Source organism: Gymnoscopelus braueri (genome assembly GCF_963280865.1).
Source record: "Gymnoscopelus braueri genome assembly, chromosome: 5".
Classification (NCBI taxonomy): domain Eukaryota; kingdom Metazoa; phylum Chordata; class Actinopteri; order Myctophiformes; family Myctophidae; genus Gymnoscopelus; species Gymnoscopelus braueri.
Window position 1 is genome coordinate 32,344,766 of NC_137606.1, and position 19,131 is coordinate 32,363,896.

Genomic DNA, 19,131 nt, shown 5'->3' on the forward strand with positions numbered 1-19,131 from the left:
AACGGACTATCACGGTTACAATGTTTTTCTTCGGGTGGATAGAAGAGAGACTCGTCTGCCCACCGAGAAATCGTTAGTTTACATCCGGGTTGTTTAAAAAAAAAAAAAAAAAGTATAATTCAAAACTATAATAACCTTGGCATGACCATCACTATTTGATGAGTCACAAATTCTAAACTAGAAAAAGTGCTCCTCGGAGCACAGGTCTCCACCAGGTCAGGTAGGTTATTGTGGGCCAGCAATGATCGAAATTCGCCAATCAGGATGGACTATGAAAAATCGGACTGATGTTTGCGTGATGTAGGGCATTAACAGAATAGTCGAATATTCGAATATTCGACTATCAAACCGACTATTCGACTATCAAACCACTATTCGATTATTCTATAAACATATTTTTCTTTTTGTGGCTTTTCTACAGCAGATACGCAGCTGTGAGCTCTGGTGTGACGTCAACTCACATTCCTTGAGTCGAGTCATCAATGCCATAGAAAAAAAATATTATTTTTTTATTATTTTATTTTTTATAATCAAATCGATTAATCGAATATTCGAATACTTATAGGTCGAATAATTCAAATGCTAAAAATTACTATTCGTGAATGCCCTAGCGCCGTGATGTTAGGACAAAATTTGTATGAGCAATATAAATGTGTTTTTTTATGCAAAAAAATAGACAAAGATGTGAAAGCTCTGGAACACAAACTCAATAAAGGAATGAGGAATTTCAAGAGGGTAAAGTGGTTCCTACTGTTCTAGGGCGTGGCTATATGACTTTATTATGTATTTAAAACTTTTGCCACAATTATGATTAATGAACTATTATTTAAAAGAATATATTTGTAGTGAAAATAGCAGAAAATAGCAGCTCTACATGCTCACTATACATTGCCATGCGTTGCTTGTAGATCGGCTATTTTTGCATGCCACCATTGTACAACAAAGTATAATACAAGGCTTACTGGTTAATCAGACTAATCAATTAAGTCCATTATAAAAAATCTATTAGAATCGTTTGTGTACATTCGTTGATAAGAATTATTTTAATATAAATATTTTTAAACTGCGTCCAATTATTCAATTAACCTACATGAGCAAGATTAAGATTATTGGTTCTAAATATCGGTTTCGATATATTTTCAGTTAATCGCCCAGCCCTATACTGCTCCTTGAACTTTTTGGTGGAAAAGGGAAAGACTACTGATGCTTGGTGAATAGCAACTATTCCCTTTGCATTTTTGTTATGTCAAGCATATCCTCAGGGCAATACTGCTATCAAATTAATACAATTAATGTGTTTCAAGTGCTTTTAATTTGTTTTGATCAGCCTTTATACTTCTAATTGTGAAAATATGAACGCCCCCATATCATGTTTTATCTCATTCCACAAATAATGCAGTTATTACTAAGCTGGCAGTTCCCTTTCATGTGTGGTTCTGCTGTCTATAATATATGTATCTACTGATTAGTATTATGCAAGTGTTTATGTGAACTTTTGTCCCCCAAACTTGGCAAGCGCATCACACCAGCATTCATTTTGTCATGTGGTGTGGGTGTGTGTGGAAGAGGTCACAGATTAGTCAATCACCACAAATATGAACCTAACCAACCCAATGCTTTGACAGTAGAAAAAGCTCCAGCCTGGCTGTGGATGAGTGTGTGTGTGTGTGTGTGTGTGTGTGTGTGTGTGTGTGTGTGTGTGTGTGTGTGTGTGTGTGTGTGTGTGTGTGTGTGTGTGGCAAAATTCTGTTCAATGTCTGTGATAATTGGCAGTCGCCATATATGGAGGAGGCGATGCTTCCTGTACCCGTGATCTGTATTCTGAAATACTTGTTGTTGAGTTTTTTCCAAGCTTGTGCATCTACCATTGTTTGTGTTCAAGAATTTATTGTTAAAATGTGAACGCAAATAAAGATGTTAAATGTGTGTGTGTGTGTGTGTGTGTGTGTGTGTGTGTGTGTGTGTGTGTGTGTGCGCATGATCTATACAAGTTTCCTATGACATGTCTTGTCCCTTTCCAATGTATATTTCTACAGGGACAGCTTTTAAATTATTACAGATTTTTTTTTCTCTCATTTAAGTACAAAAAAAGTATAATAATAATACTTTTATCTTATTTTATAAATCCTCAAATTCATACACAGTGTGAAGCTGAGTGTTTCAACCTGGAAGTTGTCCAGTACAACCAAAGTTTCTACAGTAATGTTGGTCACAGGGAGCTTCCTAGTAGCTCTACAACCAGTCTTCAAGAACAACACCGAAGGCCTTATTAAGACATATACCCCTATGTTTGTTTTAAACCTGGGCCCTATTTTTGGCTCATATGGACCACAAACAAGGGGTAGGTGTGAAAATTATTGGAATTGGTCCCTTTGTTCGGTTCTGGGCGTTTCACTTTCCTGAGGGGCAACCACTTTTCCAAATCATGTAACAAATCAAATATCAAGTACGACATGAGTTCAGTGTAACAACATGTGTAAGTAGGGCCGGATGTGCTTGTCGATACGTTTAGGTTAACCATCAGATCAAAACAACACAGCGCTACAGCTTGTCAGCCCACGCCAAAGCCAACATGCATGGCAAAGGGCAGCATGGTTACAGTATCTCTGACACCGCTTCTGAGCCAAGGGAAGAAATTTAGACATCCACAGCGTACTTGCCATCTGTTTCACTAATTATCTGTCCAAAGTTCCACTAAACACACACTGATTTACATCTCAGACCCTGTTCAATTAGGCAGGCGTCCTGGTGGTTCAGCCAGTTAGTGCACACATCACATATGCACACAGAATTCAAAGACCTAATTATGCGGTCCTGGTGGTGACCTGAATGTCATCACATCTCTCTCTACCATCTTTCCCCCCTCTCTCTCTGTCGCTCTCTCTTCCTCACTCTTCCTTGTACTATATAAGCAGAGATACTTTTAAAATGTTATCATGGCAGAGCTCTCCCCACATGGCTAAAGAATAAGTACTGTCAAAACAAACATTGTATTTGGGACAGGTGAAACTGAGGTTTTTTGGCTACTCTTTCAGTCCACAGGAAATAAGTCCAGATTGTCCCCTGAACCAGTATGAACTTGTGTTCATGGCACTTGGCGTGGTTTGACCTCAGAACACATGCTCGGCACATTTCTTCCTGTTTCACAATGAAGAACGTCTTTGTAAACTTGGATCACACCAGAAATACCAAAAACTGTAAATTGTGTTTATTTTTGGGTTAGAGTTCACCATTCAAAATGCGACTACAGTACACATTAAAATCCATAGTGTTAGTCTAACTCAGAGATTGTACAAAATCTACAAATGGGACCAAAGTAACCCGTTTTACTAGCAGGAAGTAGGACAATTCCTCTTGTCCTTTTTCAGGTACTATAGCAGCCTCTAACATGCTTCCCTGAACGTATCCATTTACCTTATACACATGGCCACTGGCACGCATGTGGTTTTAAACACAAACTGTGTCTTGCTCGATATCTTTTTAGTGAAGGAAAGTGGAGGAGCACCCAGAGGAAACCCATGTGAACACAGGTAACATACAAACTCCACACACAAATTCCCAAACTGTTATATTAGTCGGGTTCGAACCCAGGACTTCCGTGCTGCAGTGCAACACTGAGCCACCTCCAGCGACATGATGAAGCATCCATCTTTGTTGCTTGAATGAGGTTTGCCCCGCCTTGTCAGATGTGACATATCATATATAGCTTTTTTGCAGTAATTATTATTAATCATGTCAATCGCAAACATGCCTCAACAGCAATATCAAATAAGGTATAACCTAACCCTATTTGGTATTGTTGTTGAGACATGTTTGCACTGTTATTAATTATATTGGGTATTGTAATGTGATCTATCCACCAGAGAAATCATTTTGTAACCGTGATCGGCCATTTTGTCCCGGTCGGCTGTTGTAGAACAGCCGTTTTCACCAAAAAAAGAGAAAAAAAGAGAAAGGAGTGTTTTTCTGAAACTCATAAAGAAGGAGCGGATGGGAGTGTCATTCTTTGGGATGATGTCACATCTGTTCCTGCTCAAATTCCTAAAAAAGAAAATGTTGAAAAGACGGATCGGGATCTCCGTCAATAGCGGTCAACGGGTGGATTTGAAGAAAAAAAAGCCAAAATCCCCCAATATGCTCTTGTTTTGAGCGACCTGTCACAGGTGTGCGACTGGCAACCGAACATGGGTCTTGCAACTTTGACATCTGTCTGTGGTACCATTGTGCAAATCTTGCCTGTAAATCTCTGGAAGAAAGCCTATGGTTCCTCAGTGAAGCAAGCTAGCAGGGTCGCTTAAAATGACAGCAATTACCATCAGAAGCCTATTGGGGGATTTTTGTCCAAATTTTTTTTTGGGGGGGGCGCTACCCACACGTTTATCTGTGTTGCTCATTCCACGATCCTTACAAGTTATACCTTGTTGTAAAGGTGACTAATCAACGATAAAAATGAGAAGAATAAGAATACCAATTGGTATTATTGAAGGGGAGAAATAATTGACCGAAGTTAAGTTTACAAACTTTTTGTGAGGAGTTTATATATAGGTCATATCCACCTAGGAGGAGCAAACGCTGATGAATAGTTCGGTACAAGGTGTACTCCCGTAGGATTTTTGTGCTAAAATCAGACCCCCACCCCCTTTCTGGGGGGTCATCTATTTTGGGCCAGAACCATACGCCAGACAGTTAATTTTCATAGTATTGGAGTTGTTTTGTATGTTTTGAGTTGATTTCTTAAACTTTTAGAGTAGCCAGAAGAATCTTTTCTGACTTTTGGTTGGGGTCTTTCCTCACCTGGGACACCCCGGACTGACCACTGTGCCTATCTTACATTACATTCCTCGCTCTGCTCCTGCTCCAGAACAATGTCAAATTAGATCATAATTGAAGCACAAGAAATGGATTCATTCATTCACATGAAAACCCTAAAAAGGGATTACACATAATTCTAGGACATGTGGTTCAAGAGTTACATTTTCATGTTCAGTGGGCATCTTGGATTATACAAAGTGCCCAAATAGGCAATCAAGCGAAAATTGTTCTAGGACACCATATGAATACAAATCCAACAAAAAAACTTCATAGGAAACAACTAGGTTTAGTATTGAACACATGGGAGCGTCAAATGGACTATTAGCTACTATTCATTTTTGTTTTCAGAGCTCAGCTACAAAAGCTTTTGTGCTTCAATTACGATCTAATTTGACATTGTTCTGGACCAGGAGAAGAGCAAGGAATGTAATGAGTGCTAGGGGTGTGCCGATATATCGTCCCGCGATATATCGCGATACGTTTTCGTGACGATATGTATCGTTTTGGGGGGGGAAAATATTTTACAACAATAACTGTCCCATAGTATTTGTGCACTAAATCCACACAACCGCCACACTATGATATCATTATGTTCTGTAAATATCACCTGTTGGCTAAAGATCAATATGCTGTCTAGATAAGCCTACTGTCTGATTCTATTTCATGCCATGTCTTTGTATTGAACTATTATGGTTGCTGTCGAGCAGACACCTTGTATTTACGAAACTGTTACTTTTCAACACTGCCATCCCTATGTTAAACATGTCATTACGCGTTGCATCGCGATGTGTTGTGAGCTTGTATAATGGCTATTTCCACGACATTTGCTTGAAACTACTGTCACATGATGCATTAACTTAAAAAAACATACGACATGCTACAGTCCTGTTGACTATAGTCCCTGCCTGCTGCTCTTACCCGGCTGCTGGTGGCGAACATGTACTTGTCACGGAGCTGGAAGCTGTCAACTCGCTCCAGGATGACTTTCCTGTTCTGCTCCGTCTGGAAGAAGTCTGTGCTGCTGAGAACGGAGGAGACGCCCTGAGGTTCCTGCCTCTGGACCAACACCGTGGTGGGAGGGTCATAGGGATCCACACCCCTAGAAACCATGGATGGATGGGAGATAGAGGATGGTAAAAAAGAGGAATAGAGGTTAGAGTTAGGGCAATGGTTCTAGAACAGGACCCCCATCATGACTCTCAGAGTTACAGACCTGTAAGGGTTCATTTAGAACACCCTCAATGAACACTGAGGGTCCCTGAATCCAACTTTGAGGACCACTGAGTTAGGGAATTAAAAAGAAAACATGAATGATTTAAATCTGTCCTAAACTGCTATCTGCGTCTGACTGGAATGCTGTCGTGCAACTATCCAGGTTATTTTTATGAAGTGGTTTCATTAGCTGAGGGAAAGCAATTACATGCCCAGAGCTTGAACTCAGATGAAATGGGAGGGGTTAAAGGTTAATTTGCCTCCCTATACTGCTCTCTTAAAATTATTTGATTGATAATTCATAATGAATAATTAAGCCGTTCCGTTTTAATCCTTTTAGATTTCCTTTACTCACTGTTGGAGAGTTTAGGACTATCTCAAATCCTACACTGAACTCTTATCTGTTTAAACCACAAGCATCAAACCGTGTCAGACTTAAATCAATTTTGCCTCTCTAAATGACAAAAAATACATTATAAAATTGCACTAGTGAGGAAACTATTACTAACTACTAACAATAAGGCTTACTTATAACATGCCTTACATAAAATTATAGATTATATTTCGTAACTGCAATTATGGTCATGTACTACAAATCATCATAACCTCAGAAAATGAGGTCGGGTGACAAACAATTTCAGTTTCAATATGAAGGCAAGGTATTCATGTATTAGAAATATGAATTAACATACAGTTGAACTCAATTGATTGACTCAATTGAAGATGATATGCGCGAGACCACATTCATTCCGTGTTACAATTTTCTGCCGAGGATGTTGGCGCGTCGCGGACAGTATGAATGCTCATATCCCAGAACGTTGTGAGACACATGTCACTCCAACCAAACATTAGGTGGGAAAAAACTAAATAAGACGGAGAACAAAAATATCTCTTAATTATCTTAAATTATATACTGACCTTTAAAGCACACCAGATGAGCAGAACAATCAAATACATTTTGGGTGACTTTTAGATAAGAATTAAATGCATCCAAGATCTATATGCATGCCATGGTCTCTACACACATATAATATGGCCTACAAATGTATCACCAGTTAGTCTCAATCTGCGGAAACCACAATAAAACCGCTTCAAACACTACGCACAGATGCTGTCAAGATACTGGACAAAAGGCCATCCAAATATCATCACTGCCCTATACTCTTCAAATACAATCTATTCAACATGGAAAACTTCAGAAAATACTCAAGATATTTGTCATGTGACTCATGTCTATAAAATAATGCATGATCTGATGATGTGTTTGTGGAATGTAGATTAAAACAAAAAAAATATTTTAAAAATGTACATTGTTGATGTCAAATAAGCTGAATAAACTAAACTAAAAACAAAAACAAAAAAATAAATAGCTCAGATTTTCAGGCTCGAAATCTAATGTACGACTGGTTATGCGTGCAGCGTTTTTTTTTATGCTGCCCGTTAAATTAAGAACTCAGAGACACTAGTGTCTACAAATGATATTGACAGGAAAGAGGCAGAGGAGAAAACTGTGAAATGAGCTGGTGGTGCAGTGCGGCCAGGGCATCAAGGCCACTGTGGCTGCAAGGCCAAACAGAAGGGGAATGGCAGCCTCCATTACTTTCCTGTCCTTATGACCGGACCATAGTTGACGTGACACATTGTGAGCTTGTAGATCGGCTTTTATTTTTTACATTAAGTGGTTAAGCAGCTGATTGACAGCTGCAGATGAGTCAAGCTTCCATAGCTACAACCCTTAACAATGATCATACAAATGTTTAGATCCATATCTCCCAAAAATAACTGTCAATCCATTTCCTACACATTTGGAACGACACTAGACACTTTATCATTTTCTGGTTATGAAAGTACAGTACAGTGACTCTGTGATCATGTTAAAAAAAAAGCATGACCTTAAAGCTTCATCTGTATGAATGGAGTCGTCACTATGACTTCCAAATCAGAGATTTCTTTTTTGTATTCTGTCTGTCTGCGGAGTGAAACAGAGCCTGCAGTGTCTGCCGCTGTGACATTCTTTAAAAGGCCAATGTTCAACTGATGTATACTGTCTGGGTTTAAGAGAAAGAATGAACAGCTTCGGGACCTTGTTATTCTGTCTCCGACTCCCTCCTTCTCCTCCACCTTCCATCCCTTCCCTCATGCACACTGCATTGAATAGTTTAAATTGTATATTTCAACAATAAGAATTCTGTCCAAAAAGATGTTTTTCAAAATATAAATTCTTACAAATAAGTTATATTTCTTGACTGTTATACTGTCTAAGAAATAATGTTTCAATTTAGGATAGCGTGTTCCTCCTGGTCAGTGGTGAAACTCCTTACTGTTGTCTACACCCTCCCCAAGAACAAACAGTAGGGTTTAGCAGTGAGAGGGACAAAGGATAGACATTATAAATGGCCACCTGGTCCAGAAGTACTATTTAAACCCTTTGGTACTGGGGTTTTGTAATAATTTTTGTTAAGCCATTCCGTTAATTTCTGTTACAATATAGTTAGTTATAGTTTTGTGAGCCAAATGTCATGGTTGGATAAAATAGAGACATCTGCTGTCTTCTCCGGTCGGAGCAGAGTGCAGTGCACCTGCAGCAGTTCAATGCTCGCTCACCGCTTATGCAGTGTTATGAGCTTGTAGATCGGCAATTTTGTTGCTGTTTTTCGTTTCGTTTTTTTACGGGGGTCAATTCTTGACCACTTTTCCTGGTCCAGTAGGTAAAATGGTGGAGCCAGTGATCTTGAAACACCATTGGCCCGTATACCCACCTATGCTCATGGGGGAAATAGGGGATTTGCATGACTAAATTGGGAGAAGAAAAAAATAGATGTTAAAGGATGAAAGTCCCTGCCCGTACACATACAGGGCTGTCAGTTTTCAAGTCCCACCATTAAGATCACAGGAGTAATGGAGGGGGGGGGGGAGTACTGAGCCTATCAAATGGGTTTAGTGGCTTAAGAAGAATTACAACACAGAGTTAATGTCATCTCACCACCAACAGTGAATCAAAGCTAAGCCTGTCTCATCCACAGCAGGTTTAGACTTATCTGCTGCTCAACGGCAGCAGCCCCAGCACAACAAAGCCACTGCAAACAGTACACTGCATACCCAGGCAAATGCAAACAATGGCTCAATCAATATACACAAGGGAATTAATGAATGATCAACAAAGAAGAAACAGGCGGCAGCTAAGAAGGATTGGCGAAGCTGCTACCAACTCACAGCTAAATGAAACATGGATAAATGACAAATGTAATATAATTTTTTAACCACATCGACCGCAAGTGGCGTTGTGTCTGTTGACAACAGACCAATACCACTATTTATACCATGCCGCAGCTTCATTCAAAAACTGCACACATAGTAACTTACTCGAACTTAATCGATAGCTGAAGATTGGACAGGGAGGCCACACCATTCTTAGACTTTCTATCTGATTTTCTTTGGTAAGCGGTCATGATACAATTATCTCAAAGGTGTCCTGATACAGGGAAATAACAGATATCGGATTTTGTTCTGTCTGTGGCAAACAGCAGGTGTGTCTGTCGTCTGCTGGGGTTCTTTGATCCGTATTAATACTGTAAGACCTGAGTCATAGACTCATTAGGTTTGAGATTCTACCTCAACCTGCCACGGCTTGTGGCTCAGTATCACTTAGCTCCTATAAAATAGCTCCAACTACTGTAAGTGTGCGCACTGCGTGCATGTATTTGTTGTTGCCATCAGTAGTGTGTCATGACATGTCTCCCAGGGCAGTGAGACATCCATGCGATCTGTCCAACACTGTTGTAGACAATAATAGACAACACTGCCTCGCTGACTCTCTTTTTTTAGATTTTAGAAAAATCGTTAAATGCTTGAAAATCTAATAATAATAATGCCAAAATAGGGATGCCAGGTTGAAGGTGGTTAAGAGGCCACACTTTGTTGATGAGTTTAGCATTAGCAACATCCCAATACTCAAACTTCCATCTAATCCTCGCATCCTCCACTTTCCTCCCACCTTAGCCCCGCCTCTGAGCAAAGAGGCAGGGCTAAGGAGCTGGATCGCTGGATCACTGCCAACAAATCGCATAGCTCGTCATTGATAAGAAACTGAATAAAGCACCTGAATGGAATTGCAAACACTTGCATTTCATTCCCCGCCATGGTCTCACGTAGTGTTTGTGCCACATGTGGTGGAGGAGTATTTATACGTTGTTTGCGTATTGCGTTCCAATCAAGCAACCTCTGCAAAGGAGACATGAAGGATAAGGGATGCGTGCTAGGATAAATGTTATGCATCCTCGTTGATCCTGGCTTCGGGATCCATTCTCACACCAGGGGGCGCTCTCTCATAAGTGAGATATTGAGCGAATAATAGAAAAATAACTGATTATTAAGGCCAGGCTGTTGTGGCCACGATACAGAAAAACTCTACTCTGACAATGCTGTGTTGATGATATTAGTTTATTTAACCTGGCAGGAAGTCAATATGTTTGGTAAAACAAAAACAAATAATTGACAGACATGACAAACTGGTTGATGTGACCATCTCAGCTATTTACTGTATGTGTCCAAACATGCTCTCACACACACAGTTTACAAACAGGAAGAGGAAATTAGTTCAGTTATGTCAGAACAAGAGAGAGAGAAAGAGAGAAAGAGAGAGAGAGAGAGAGAGAGAGAGAGAAATGTAAATTGCTCTTGGCATATTGCTACAGTCCTTTGCTTCACATTGACAAGACAATGGCTTAAAAAATTAACTGTAAGAATGAAAGTGCTAAAGTGCTTGTATAATTATTGCAAATTGCTTCTTGACTAAGACTCTATTGACTATTGCGAGATTTAGCATTAGATTTCAGCAGCTAGCTTGGCATCATATTATATGATTTATAGAAAGTGCTTCCCTCAGATTTTCATATATTTTCAGTCCAAAACAAAATGTGTAATGTAACGCTGAATTCACATGACCAGTGTTCTGATGAAGCCAAACAACCAAAGGCATCCAATCAGAAGCACACTGTGGTCTGAACTAGGTGTGAACTAGGAACTAGACATTTTGTACATGGTACCAAGAATCTACCAGAAAAACACTTAGAGGAAAACCACTATTGTTGTTGGTGTGCATTCGTGTGAGTTGGTGTGAATCTTTTCTGTCTTCCTGTCAGTGTAGTTCTGCGTTTGTCTCAAGTTGTGTTTGCACTGCAACGCAGGTAAGTTGGACTACAGTTAACCGTACTGTAGACTAGATTGAAGAATACTCTACTGCACTGAACTCAACTGAACACTGAATTGAATAAAACAGAACAGAATTTAATCAAAGAGAAGAGAATTTAAAAAAGCACAACATAGTAGAATCAAACTGAACTGAGCTGAATAAAACAAAACAGAACTGAACGGAATCAAACAGAACAGAACAGAAGGCTACTTTGACTCTACTTTGTGATAGAGTCTTACCAGAAGTACGCCTTCACATGCTCTTGGATCAGAACCCACGTCTCTCCAAAGTCATCTGATTTCCACAGCTATGGACCACAACAGGGAACAGACGACATCGGAGGAGAGAAAAAGATTTGGGTGAAAGAGAAGATAAAGACGATGGGTCATGGTATATAAACACAAGTCATTTGCATTTTGCTGAACGCTGTAAAAAGTGTATGTATGTGTGTGTGAGTGTGAGTGTGAGTGTGAGTGCACGTGCACGTGCATGTGTGCGTGCATGCGTGCTATGATTTTATGACGTTGTAGACCTACCTGTTTGTTAGGGTGGGAGCTGTCATAGCCCAGGACCAGGTTGGGTTTCTTACTGTGGAGCAGAAGGTCTGTGGGCTTGAAGGGCAGTGAGAAACCCTGGACATTCTTACAGAAGTCAAAGGTGTTCCACAGATAACTGTTGGTGGTGTCTGCAAAAAGATACTGAAGACCACAAGAAAGCAAACATTAGCACCTTTCTGACTTTTATTTATGTAATCATTAAATCTAGCTACGCTTCATTGTATCTCTCCATGTTAAACATATGAAAAATCAAGTCTGACAGACATGATGTTAGATCACGCTCTCCCCAAGAGAATCACCTATCAACCTAAATATCATATTCATTATCATTCAAATTCACTAAATTCTGAGTTGAAAAAATAAATAAATGAATAAAAAGGTCAGGAGAGCATTTAACAGCATGGGAACACTTCATTCCTCAGACAAATTAGGATGTCCGATTATGCAATTCTAGTCTCTGTTCATCCTTTCATGTCCCGTTTCACTGCCTTCACAACCGTGTGACTCCCTGCAGGTTCACATAACCCTCATAGGAGCCATGCAGAGTGAGAGATGAAATGAGAAATGAAGCCGTTTCACTTCAAAACCAAATGCCCACAAATGTTCATGTTTATATCATGGTTACATACTCAATGACAAAAAAATGCACATGACTGTAGCAAACAAATTAATATTACCTGAATGTGAACAATAATTTAAACACTTTAAAAAATTGGTTACAACACGTGAGGCACATGCCAATACAAAATAGAGCTTAAAGGCTAAAAGGCTTCACCAGTTACGGTTCAAGTGGGTTTAAAACATCCTGACTTCAGAAAAGAAGCTTACATGAAAATAACTTTCAGCATCAGCAAAACATCTTATCTCTGAAAAATAAAGAGTCTTGACAAAGTGTTTACTCATGGACTGCTGGAGCGACTCAGCTATGTGAGGTGCAGGTAGTGTGTGTGAAGGCCTGTACTGTATATCTAGATTTTAAACTTAAATGTATGCACACAAAAAAACTCATTCCCTTCATTCATAGCGATTGCTTATTGAAAATCTTATTAGAATTTTTATAATAATATACTGTATGGGCGGATTGAGTTTAGGAAGTGTGAAGGTTAGAAATCCTTCAAGGAGCTGGGATTATCTGGCTGAATTAAAGAGTTGAATTAAAGAGTGTCCTGAAAGCACAGACTGGTCTGTGCTTTCAGGACCTGGGCTGTCTGCCAGAGAACACTAGCTGAGTGGAGGATCATGGGTAGTACCTAACAGGACATTATGACTCACCATATCTAACAGGATAAACACAGGTTCCAACAGACAGTCACAAATGACTACACAATTGCACAACACTAACACACAAAAATCATTGTATTCGATCGCTGACATCGTTGTGGCTAACATTAGAATCAAATTGCAGTTGATTATCATTAAAAGAAAACCATGGCATTACACCTACAGTTGTATTGTACCTTGTCCCTGAACACATAAAGTGTCTACATTATATTTACACCACAGCCATCTAGCTGACTGTGAGGCTCAGTCTCTAGTCTAGAACAGTGGTTCTCAAACATTTTCATGTCAAGGACCCCATGTATTTGGCCATGGACCCCCATCTGAAAGACATTTTTTCAAAATGATTCCAAATAGTTGACCTAGAAGCTCACAACACGTTGCACCGTCGTAAGCTTGTAGATCGGTTCATTTTGAATCGCCCAAGTATAAAATAGGGTTAAAGTGGGTAAACTTGATGCTCTATTCAGTCATCTTGGTTGTGACCCCCTGGAACCTCCTCGAGGGCCCCTTGGGGGTCCCTGGACCACCCTTGGAGAACCAGTGCTCTGGAACACATCTGACAGGAAACCCTCCATGTAGCCTACTGCCTGTTCTGCTTGAGAGGTTAGAGTCACAGTAAAATGGTCAGTGATAACTTACCCTCTTGTTGTCAGCAGGGCTGTGGTAGAACTGGGAGATGATCTGCTTGCTACCCGCCTTGGACCCCTTTAACTGGAACTTGTCGGAGACTAAAGTGAAGCTTATCCCATAGTCATACGATACATATACCTGAGGAGAGGAGAGGAGCGGAGAGTTAATTGCATTCACCTGGGCTCCCGAGGTCTAAAGCTGAATTCTGCCTGATTCTAGCTCCTGATTAACCCAGTAAGACCTGAGATACCATTCTCTCTTTCAATGTTTTTATTGATTTTTTAACACATAAGTGTACAACACATGAGACAACATACTCAAAGAAATAAAAAAGAAAAAGAAAATACAATGACAAGAAAATAAAAAATAAGAAATAAGAACAAGACAGAGTCGACATGCCAGCAGCCAACAATTAAATAAGATTATAATAAAGTTAGAGTTCATAGTAGTAGTCGTATTTACTCAATTTATACAATTAGATTTCTCATATAATGGTCACTCCCATACAAATTACTCTTTTCCATTCATCTTTCAAGAACCTTGCTATTGGTGACCAGTCTCTAACAAAGTCAGCAAGAGTGCCTTTTAATACATGTGATAATCTCTCCATTGGTAATATGGACATAATTTTCTCATACCATAATTTTATGTCAGGGGGATCCTCATCTAACCATTTTTGCAAGATTGAAAGCCGTGCGGCATACAGAGCTATTCCTAAAATGTATCTATACCCGCTTTCGTACTCTGCTTCCAAATCCAGTATACAGTTCATTGGGTTTAGATGTATCTGTTTCCCAAAGACTTTCATTATCTCCCTTTGAACTTTTAGCCAGAAATTCACAATTCTGGGACAAAACCACATCAGATGACTATATGTACCAATACTGTTTTTACATTTCACACATTGCCCAGTACAGGTATGATCATATTTCCTACGTATGGCTGGGGTTACATGTAGCCTGTGGATGATCTTATATTGTGTTTCATAAGTATTATTGGAGCAAGTGATTTTCTTTGCACTTAATAAGATTCTTTTCCACTTCTTATCATCCAACTGGCACCCAAGATCCTCTGCCCAAAATGCTCTACTACTAAAATTAGGGGTATTAATAAACATTTGAGAGTATATGTAACTTATGACTGTCTTCTTTAAAGATGAGGCTTTCATTAATATCTTTTCCAGATTATTCACTCTCATTTCCCTTTTATATTGTGGTACTGATTGGATATAGCTCCTAAATTGTAAATATCTAAAGAAATGTACTTGGGGCAAATTAAATTCAGTCTTAAGTTGGGCAAAGGATTTCAAGGTACTACCCAACAATAGATCTTTTATCTTAGAAATACCAGCGTCTTTCCAAACTTTGAACCCAACATCTGAACATGATTGAGGGAAATCAGGATTACTAAACACAGGAGCAAGAACAGAATATTGATTTGTAATACCAAAATGCTTTCGTATCTGATTCCATGATTTAAGAGTGTTTCTCACAATAAAATTTTCCCTTATCCCAGGAAGTGCAATAGCTCCATTTATAAATGGTATCTCATATAGAGCTGACCCACAGCCCACGGCCTCCAAATCAAGAAAAGTTGAATTATGATCATTTCTTATCCACTCCGTTATATATCTAATTTGGGATGCCCAGTGGTAATACATCACATTGGGAAGAGCTAATCCCCCTTCTATCACTGGTGCCTGTAATTTCTCCAATTTAAGTCTAGAGCGCTTGTTTTTCCATACAAATTTGCTAATCATACTGTGTATTGATTTAAAATACTTAATTGGAACATAATTAGGCAACATCTGCATAGGGTATAAGAGCCTCGGTAATACATTCATTTTGACAATAGCGATCCGTCCAAGTAGCGATATTGATAGGGGGCTCCATCTTTGAAGATCTATTTTTATTTTATTTACCACTGGATCTAAATTCATTTTTATCATTTCCTCAAATTTAAGCGAGACGTAGATGCCTAGATACTTAAAACCATTAGGAGACAACTGAAAGGGAATGTGTCCCAATAATTCTGAGCTTGTTGTGCTTCCGAGTGGCATTGCTAGGGATTTGCCAAAATTTATCTTATATCCAGAGAACACTGCAAATTCGTTAATTATCTCAATAACAGCTGGGACTGAGGACAAAGGGTTGTTTAAAAATAAAAGGATGTCATCAGCATACAATGAGATCTTATGCATTTTGTCCTTAGTTTGAATACCTTTAATTGATGTACTAGATCGAATCCTTTCTGCTAGAGGTTCCATTACTAACGCAAATAATAAGGCGGATAATGGACAACCCTGTTTTGTACCTTTGCTAATGGAAAAGGATGAGGACATTGCCCCATTAACTGAGACTGAAGCTTTTGGTGTCACGTACAGTAACTTCACCCAGTTAATAAAGGCCTCTCCAAATGAAAACTCTTCTAAGGTTCTAAACATATACTTCCACTCAATACGGTCAAATGCCTTTTCTGCATCCAGAGTTACTACCAAGGAGTTAGTTTTCTTGATCCTAACGTACTGTATAATACCCAATAATCTTCTGATATTTGTGTACGACTGTCTGTTTTGTACAAAACCGGTTTGGTCCTGTCCAACAATCTTTGGTATTATAGGGTTAAGTCTGGATGCAAGAAGTTTTGCTAATATTTTGCAATCTGTATTTTGTATACTTATTGGCCTGTATGATGCTGCATCTTCTGGGTCTTTGTTTTCCTTTAATATTACGTTAATAGTAGCCATCTGCAATGATTGAGGAAGTTTGTTGATTGATAATGAGTGTTTGAACATTCTGGCTAAAAGAGGAGAGAAAATACCTTTAAATGCTTTATATATCTCCGGTGGGAGACCATCAGGCCCACAAGCTTTCCCAGATGCCAAAGTATCTATCACCTCTATGATTTCATTACTAGTAATATCCAGATCTGCCTTGTTCTTATCCTCTTGCGAGACCTTAGGAAGTTTGATACGTTGAAAAAAGTCATTCATTTTGTCCTCCTTGCCCACTGATTCTGAGGTATATAACGATGAATAAAAATCATTAAAAGCTTTAGCAATTTCTTGAGTTCTATATTGTAGCTTACCATTTTTATCTCTAACTGCAGAGATTGAATTATTTGAGGTTGTATTACTTATCAATTTGGACAAATAGCGCCCAGCTCTATTAGCGTGTTCATAAATCTTGTGTTTTTGTCTAAACAGAGCCTTTTCTGCGTTCTGAGACAGGAGTGTATTCAAGGCAGTTCTATATCTTATGATTTTATCCCAGGTGGTTTCCCTCCCACTACGCTTATGTTCAGATTCTGCTTCATGTAACAGTAGTTCGAGGCGTCTCTGTTCTTTTAGTTTTCTTTTCTTTTTGGTTGCACAATATGATATTATTATACCCCTTAAAAAGCATTTCATCGTCTCCCATAAATTTGAGGAATCTGTATATTCATTGTCATTCTCCTGAATAAACATCTCTAATTCTCTTTGGGCCATTAGGCAAAAATCTGGGTCAGATACTATTGATCTATTGCACTTCCAATTGTATCTCTGCGCACTACTAGAGATAGAGCTAACTAAGAATATTGGAGCATGGTCTGAAATATGAATAGAGCCGATGTAGCATTTCTCCACTAATTCAACAGAAATACATGGGACAAGAAAATAATCCAGTCTGCTGTATGACCTATGTGGGTTGGAATAGAATGTATAGTCTCTATTATATGGGTTTAGCAAACGCCAGATATCGGTCAGGCCAGTCTCATTTAACATTTGACTAATAGCTTTTTGCCTGGGGCTTGGTATGGTTGAGGTTGCAGTAGGTTGTTTATCCCACTTCCCATCTTGGACAGAATTCCAGTCACCACCACAGATTGTATTAAGGCAGCTATACTTCACCAATAAGGAAGTTAATTTAGTAAACAGATTCAATTGAATATTTGGAGCAGCGTAAACATTCAATATGCTCACCATTTCCCCATACAAAGACCCATATACAAATATAAAACAACCATCTGGATCAGATTCATAGTATTCCACTTTTAAAGGTAGGTTTTTATGAATTAGGATAGCGACTCCCCTGCTTCTACTATTGTATGATGACGAGAACACTTGACCAACCCACTCTCTTTTTAGTTTAGCATGTTCTTGGCTTGTCAAATGGGTCTCCTGTAGCATCCCAATAGATACTTTCTCCTTTTTCAGAAAGGATAGGATTTTCTTTCTTTTTATGGGGTGATTGCACCCTTTAATATTCCAAGAACAGGTTAAAATAGAGTTTTTACGTACCATAAGATTTTAAGTAAATTTTGTAGTATAGAGTATAATTCAACCACCACATCTGTATTAATTCACACATTATTGGTTTGCTGGCAATGCACATTAAAACAGACACATTCACAATACAAAAAACGAAAAAACAAGAGACACTAACTACACCCACAGGACACGTGAACCACCCACCCCCCTCCCCCCACCCTCTCAAACAGTAACAGACCCAACACAAGCCTAATTGACCTGTGTCCTGCCTAACCATTACCTAACCACTAATTGGAAGGAGCCAGTGTCTGTCTGTCAAAACACCAAACAGAAAAAAATCGTATTCAGAACTGTAACATTTCAGTTTCTTTTTTTCTTTTTTTTTTTTTTCTCGATATACATTGAATGCCAGAAAAGCAAAACAAAGAATAGGATCTAAACAACTGCACGTACCGCCATATCTGACCTGAAGCATTATATTTGTCTTTCGAGGATGTCAAATTAAATCATCTAAATCTCTTACATTACTGAGGTAGAAGAAACCTTGTAAAAATGCGTCATTATAACCAAAATCATATGGATTTATAAAAGACAACGTATTTATATAACTGTTTTTAAGGTAACTCATTATTTTGTCTTTAAGATAATACAAGTAGAACAAAATCAAGGTATAAGTGTCCTGCCATTGGAATAATAATGTAAAAATAGTCTGTACATCTGTTAGCCCTTAGGATCATGAGATAAGATATCTGAGATAATACAAAATAATAAAAATAATTAAAGATAAAAAAAAACCAACAATTAAATGAGGATTATAATAAAGTTAGAATTCATAGTAGTAGTCGTATTTACTCAATTTTCGTACTCTGCTTCCAAATCCAGTATACAGTTCATTGGGTTTCGGTGTATCTGTTTCCCAAAGACTTTCATTATCTCCCTTTGAACTTTTAGCCAGAAATTCACAATTCTGGGACAAAACCACATCAGATGACTATATGTACCAATACTGTTTTTACATTTCACACATTTCCCAGTACAGGTATGATCATATTTCCTACGTATGGCTGGGATTACATGTAGCCTGTGGATGATCTTATATTGTGTTTCATAAGTATTATTGGAGCGAGTGATTTTCTTTGCACTTAATAAGATTCTTTTCCACTTCTTATCATCCAACTGGCACTCAAGATCCTCTGCCC

General features: G+C 38.7%; 1 protein-coding gene across 1 annotated transcript in view; it reads right to left on the reverse strand.

Annotated features, from left to right (window-relative positions):
* sorl1 (sortilin-related receptor, L(DLR class) A repeats containing) overlaps positions 1 to 19,131 on the reverse strand; it is an 83,334-nt gene that overhangs the window by 45,290 nt on the left and 18,913 nt on the right. The window contains exons 3-6 of the mRNA XM_080427987.1: positions 13,693 to 13,821; positions 11,752 to 11,913; positions 11,455 to 11,522; positions 5,731 to 5,911 (exon numbers count right to left, since the gene is read on the reverse strand). Coding sequence (XP_080284113.1) covers positions 5,731 to 5,911; positions 11,455 to 11,522; positions 11,752 to 11,913; positions 13,693 to 13,821 — 540 coding nt within the window. The remainder of the gene's footprint in view (positions 1 to 5,730; positions 5,912 to 11,454; positions 11,523 to 11,751; positions 11,914 to 13,692; positions 13,822 to 19,131) is intronic.